The sequence below is a fragment of the Oncorhynchus keta genome, unplaced genomic scaffold (genome assembly GCF_023373465.1).
Source record: "Oncorhynchus keta strain PuntledgeMale-10-30-2019 unplaced genomic scaffold, Oket_V2 Un_contig_20351_pilon_pilon, whole genome shotgun sequence".
NCBI lineage: Eukaryota > Metazoa > Chordata > Actinopteri > Salmoniformes > Salmonidae > Oncorhynchus > Oncorhynchus keta.
The window spans coordinates 62,598-67,500 of record NW_026281955.1 but is presented as its reverse complement, the minus strand read 5'-3'; the positions used below and the strand labels follow the sequence as shown (position 1 = coordinate 67,500).

The 4,903-nt window shown below is 57.3% G+C and overlaps 1 protein-coding gene across 1 annotated transcript; it reads right to left on the bottom strand.

The window, feature by feature from the left end:
* Window positions 1–3,902: 3,902 nt before the first annotated feature.
* Window positions 3,903–4,651, bottom strand: LOC127920710 (uncharacterized; the record flags this gene model as incomplete). The annotated part of the gene is given in 2 exon segments (XM_052504750.1): window positions 3,903–3,956; window positions 4,577–4,651. Coding segments are annotated over 2 exon segments (129 nt in total), but the record flags the coding sequence as incomplete, so codon positions are not given.
* Window positions 4,652–4,903: the final 252 nt, after the last annotated feature.

The following is a 4,903-nucleotide window of genomic DNA, read 5'->3' as shown; positions in this document are numbered from 1 at the left end:
TGTCTTATCTGATTGTCTCAGTGAGACGAGGAGACGAGTCCCCCTGCCTCTACAGCTCAGACTGGGCCGTGTCTTACCTGATTGTCTCAGTGAGACGAGTCCCCCTGCCTCTACAACTCAGACTGGGCCGTGTCTTAGCTGATTGTCTCAGTGAGACGAGTCCCCCTGCCTCTACAGCTCAGACTGGGGCCGTGTCTCACCTGATTGTCTCAGTGAGACGAGGAGACGAATCCCCCTGCCTCTACAACTCAGACTGGGCCGTGTCTTACCTGATTGTCTCAGTGAGACGAGTCCCCCTGCCTCTACAACTCAGACTGGGCCGTGTCTTACCTGATTGTCTCAGTGAGACGAGTCCCCCTGCCTCTACAACTCAGACTGGGCCGTGTCTTAGCTGATTGTCTCAGTGAGACGAGGAGACGAATCCCCCTGCCTCTACAACTCAGACTGGGCCGTGTCTTACCTGATTGTCTCAGTGAGACGAGTCCCCCTGCCTCTACAACTCAGACTGGGCCGTGTCTTAGCCCTTTTGTCTCAATGAGACGAGGAGACGAGTCCCCCTGCCTCTACAGCTCAGACTGGGCCGTGTCTTACCTGATTGTCTCAGTGAGACGAGTCCCCCTGCCTCTACAACTCAGACTGGGCCGTGTCTTAGCTGATTGTCTCAGTGAGACGAGGAGACGAGTCCCCCTGTCTCTACAGCTCAGACTGGGCCTTGTCTTACCTGATTGTCTCAGTGAGACGAGTCCCCCTGCCTCTACAGCTCAGACTGGGGCCGTGTCTCAGCTGATTGTCTCAGTGAGACGAGGAGACGAATCCCCCTGCCTCTACAACTCAGACTGGGCCTTGTCTTACCTGATTGTCTCAGTGAGACGAGGAGACGAGTCCCCCTGCCTCTACAGCTCAGACTGGGCCTTGTCTTACCTGATTGTCTCAGTGAGACGAGGAGACGAGTCCCCCTGCCTCTACAACTCAGACTGGGCCTTGTCTTAGCTGATTGTCTCAGTGAGACGAGTCCCCCTGCCTCTACAGCTCAGACTGGGCCTTGTCTTACCTGATTGTCTCAGTGAGACGAGTCCCCCTGCCTCTACAGCTCAGACTGGGGCCGTGTCTCAGCTGATTGTCTCAGTGAGACGAGGAGACGAATCCCCCTGCCTCTACAACTCAGACTGGGCCGTGTCTTACCTGATTGTCTCAGTGAGACGAGTCCCCCTGCCTCTACAGCTCAGACTGGGGCCGTGTCTTAGCTGATTGTCTCAGTGAGACGAGGAGACGAGTCCCCCTGCCTCTACAACTCAGACTGGGGCCGTGTCTTAGCTGATTGTCTCAGTGAGACGAGGAGACGAGTCCCCCTGCCTCTACAGCTCAGACTGGGCCTTGTCTTACCTGATTGTCTCAGTGAGACGAGTCCCCCTGCCTCTACAGCTCAGACCGGGCCTTGTCTTACCTGATTGTCTCAGTGAGACGAGGAGACGAGTACCCCCTGCCTCTACAACTCAGACTGGGCCGTGTCTTAGCTGATTGTCTCAGTGAGACGAGGAGACGAGTCCCCTGCCTCTACAACTCAGACTGGGGCCGTGTCTTACCTGATTGTCTCAGTGAGACAAGGAGACGAGTCCCCCTGCCTCTACAGCTCAGACTGGGGCCGTGTCTTAGCTGATTGTCTCAGTGAGACGAGGAGATGAGTCCCCCTGTCTCTACAGCTCAGACTGGGCCTTGTCTTACCTGATTGTCTCAGTGAGACGAGTCCCCCTGCCTCTACAGCTCAGACTGGGGCCGTGTCTCAGCTGATTGTCTCAGTGAGACGAGGAGACGAGTCCCCCTGCCTCTACAGCTCAGACTGGGCCTTGTCTTACCTGATTGTCTCAGTGAGACGAGTCCCCCTGCCTCTACAGCTCAGACTGGGGCCGTGTCTCAGCTGATTGTCTCAGTGAGACGAGGAGATGAGTCCCCCTGCCTCTACAGCTCAGACTGGGCCTTGTCTTACCTGATTGTCTCAGTGAGACGAGGAGACGAGTCCCCCTGCCTCTACAACTCAGACTGGGCCGTGTCTTAGCTGATTGTCTCAGTGAGACGAGGAGACGAGTCCCCCTGCCTCTACAACTCAGACTGGGGCCGTGTCTTACCTGATTGTCTCAGTGAGACGAGGAGACGAGTCCCCCTGCCTCTACAACTCAGACTGGGCCGTGTCTTAGCTGATTGTCTCAGTGAGACGAGGAGACGAGTCCCCCTGCCTCTACAACTCAGACTGGGGCCGTGTCTTACCTGATTGTCTCAGTGAGACGAGGAGACGAGTCCCCTGCCTCTACAACTCCAGACTGGGCCGTGTCTTAGCTGATTGTCTCAGTGAGACGAGTCCCCTGCCTCTACAACTCAGACTGGGGCCGTGTCTTATCTGATTGTCTCAGTGAGACAAGGAGACGAGTCCCCCTGCTTCTACAACTCAGACTGGGCCTTGTCTTAGCTGATTGTCTCAGTGAGACGAGGAGACGAGTCCCCCTGCCTCTACAACTCAGACTGGGGCCGTGTCTTACCTGATTGTCTCAGTGAGACAAGGAGACGAGTCCCCCTGCCTCTACAGCTCAGACTGGGCCGTGTCTTAGCTGATTGTCTCAGTGAGACGAGGAGACGAGTCCCCCTGCCTCTACAGCTCAGACTGGGCCTTGTCTTAGCTGATTGTCTCAGTGAGACGAGGAGACGAGTCCCCCTGCCTCTACAACTCAGACTGGGGCCGTGTCCTGATTGTCTAAGTGAGAGTTAGTGATGGCTGTTTAACAGTCTGATGGCCTTGAGATAGAAGCTGTTCTTCAGTCTCTCTGTGCCAGTTTTGATGCACCTGTACTGACCTCACCTTCTGGATGATATAGCGGGGTGAACAGGCAGTGGTTTGGGTGGTTGTTGTCTTTGATGATCTTTATGGCCTTCCTGTGACATTGGGTGCCGTAGGTGTCGTCCAATCAGATATCAGACCGATATGATGTAAACACCACAGCACCTCTGCATCTCAGAGGCGGGACAACAGGGGGAAGGCATGAGCAATACAGAGGAGGCTGAGTTCCTGACAAGACAATAAACCCTCTTCAATAGAATTGATGAGAGTCACTTCGGGGCTCATCCACCCATAGCCATTTCCCTTCTGCCTCCTTCTCCCCCTTCTGTCCCCTTCTCCTCCCTCTCCCCCTTCTGCCCCCTTCTAAGCCTTCTATCCACTTCTCCCCCTTCTGCCCCTTCTGTCCCCTTCTACCCCTTCTCCCCCTTCTGCCCCCTTCTACCCCTTCTCCCCCTTCTGCCCCTTCTACCCCTTCTGCCCCTTCTGCCCCCTTCTACCCTTCTACCCCTTCTACCCCTTCTGCCACCTTTTGCCCCCTTCTGCCCCCTTCTGCCTTCTACCCCTTCTGCCCCCTTTTGCCCCCTTCTGCCCCCTTCTACCCCTTCTGCCCCCTCTGTCCCCTTCTGCCCCTTCTGCCTTCAGTCCCCTTCTACCCCTTCTACCCCTTCTGTCCCCCTTCAGTCCTTCTACCCCTTCTGCCCCCTTCTACCTTCTGCCCCCTCTGGCCCCTTCTGCCCCTTCTGCCCCCTTCTGCCCCCTTCTACCCCTTCTGTCCCCTTCTACCCCGTCTACCCCTTCTGCCCCCTTCTGCCCCCTCTGCCCCCTTCTACCCCTTCTGTCCCCTTCTACCCCTTCTGCCCCCTTCTACCCACTTCTACCCCTTCTACCCCTTCTGCCCCTTCTGCCCCCTTCTGCCCCTTCTACCCCTTCTGTCCCCTTCTACCCCTTCTACCCCCTTCTACCCCTTCTGTCCCCTTCTACCCCTTCTGCCCCCTTCTGCCCCCTCTGCCCCTTCTACCCCTTCTACCCCTTCTGCCCCTTCTACCCCTTCTGTCCCCTTCTACCCCTTCTGTCCCCTTCTACCCCTTCTGTCCCCTTCTGCCCCTTCTGTCCCCTTCTTCCCCTTCTGTCCCCTTCTACCCCTTCTGCCCCCTTCTACCCCTTCTGTCCCCTTCTACCCCCTTCTACCCCTTCTGCCCCCTTCTACCCCTTCTGTCCCCTTCTACCCCCTTCTACCCCTTCTGCCCCCTTCTACCCCCTTCTACCCCTTCTGCCCCTTCTGCCCCCTTCTACCCATTCTGTCCCCTTTGACCCCCTTCTACCCCTTCTGCCCCCTTCTGCCCCCTTCTGCCCCTTCTGCCCCCATCTACCCCTTCTACCCCTTCTGTCCCCTTCTACACCCTTCTACCCCTTCTGCCCCTCTCTGTCCCCTTCTGCCCCCTTCTGCCCCATTCTACCCCTTCTGTCCCCTTCTACCCCTTCTGTCCCCTTCTACCCCTTCTACCCCTTCTGTCCCCTTCTACCCCTTCTCCCCCTTCTGCCCCCTTCTGCCCCCTTCTACCCCTTCTGTCCCCTTCTACCCCTTCTGCCCCTTCTGCCCCTTCTGTCCCCTTCTACCCCCTTCTGCCCCTTCTGCCCCTTCTACCCCTTCTACCCCTTCTGCCCCCTTCTACCCCCTTCTACCCCTTCTACCCCTTCTGCCCCTTCTGCCCCCTTCTGCCCTTCTACCCCTTCTGTCCCCTTCTGCCCCTTCTGCCCCTTCTACCCCTTCTACCCCTTCTGCCCCCTTCTGCCCCTTCTACCCCTTCTGCCCCTTCTACCCCTTCTGCCCCCTTCTACCCCTTCTGCCCCTTCTGTCCCTTCTACCCCTTCTGCCCCTTCTACCCCTTCTGCTCCCTTCACCCCCTTCTGCCCCCTTCTACCCCTTCTGCCCCCTTTTTCCCCCTTCAGCCCCCTTCTATCCACTTCTGCCCCTTCTCGGTCTCCTCTTTATCTGAATAGTATCCATCTGAAGAACATGTAGGGACAGAGAAAGAGATCCTGTACCTCTGCACAGTGCATACTGGAGCCGCTCTC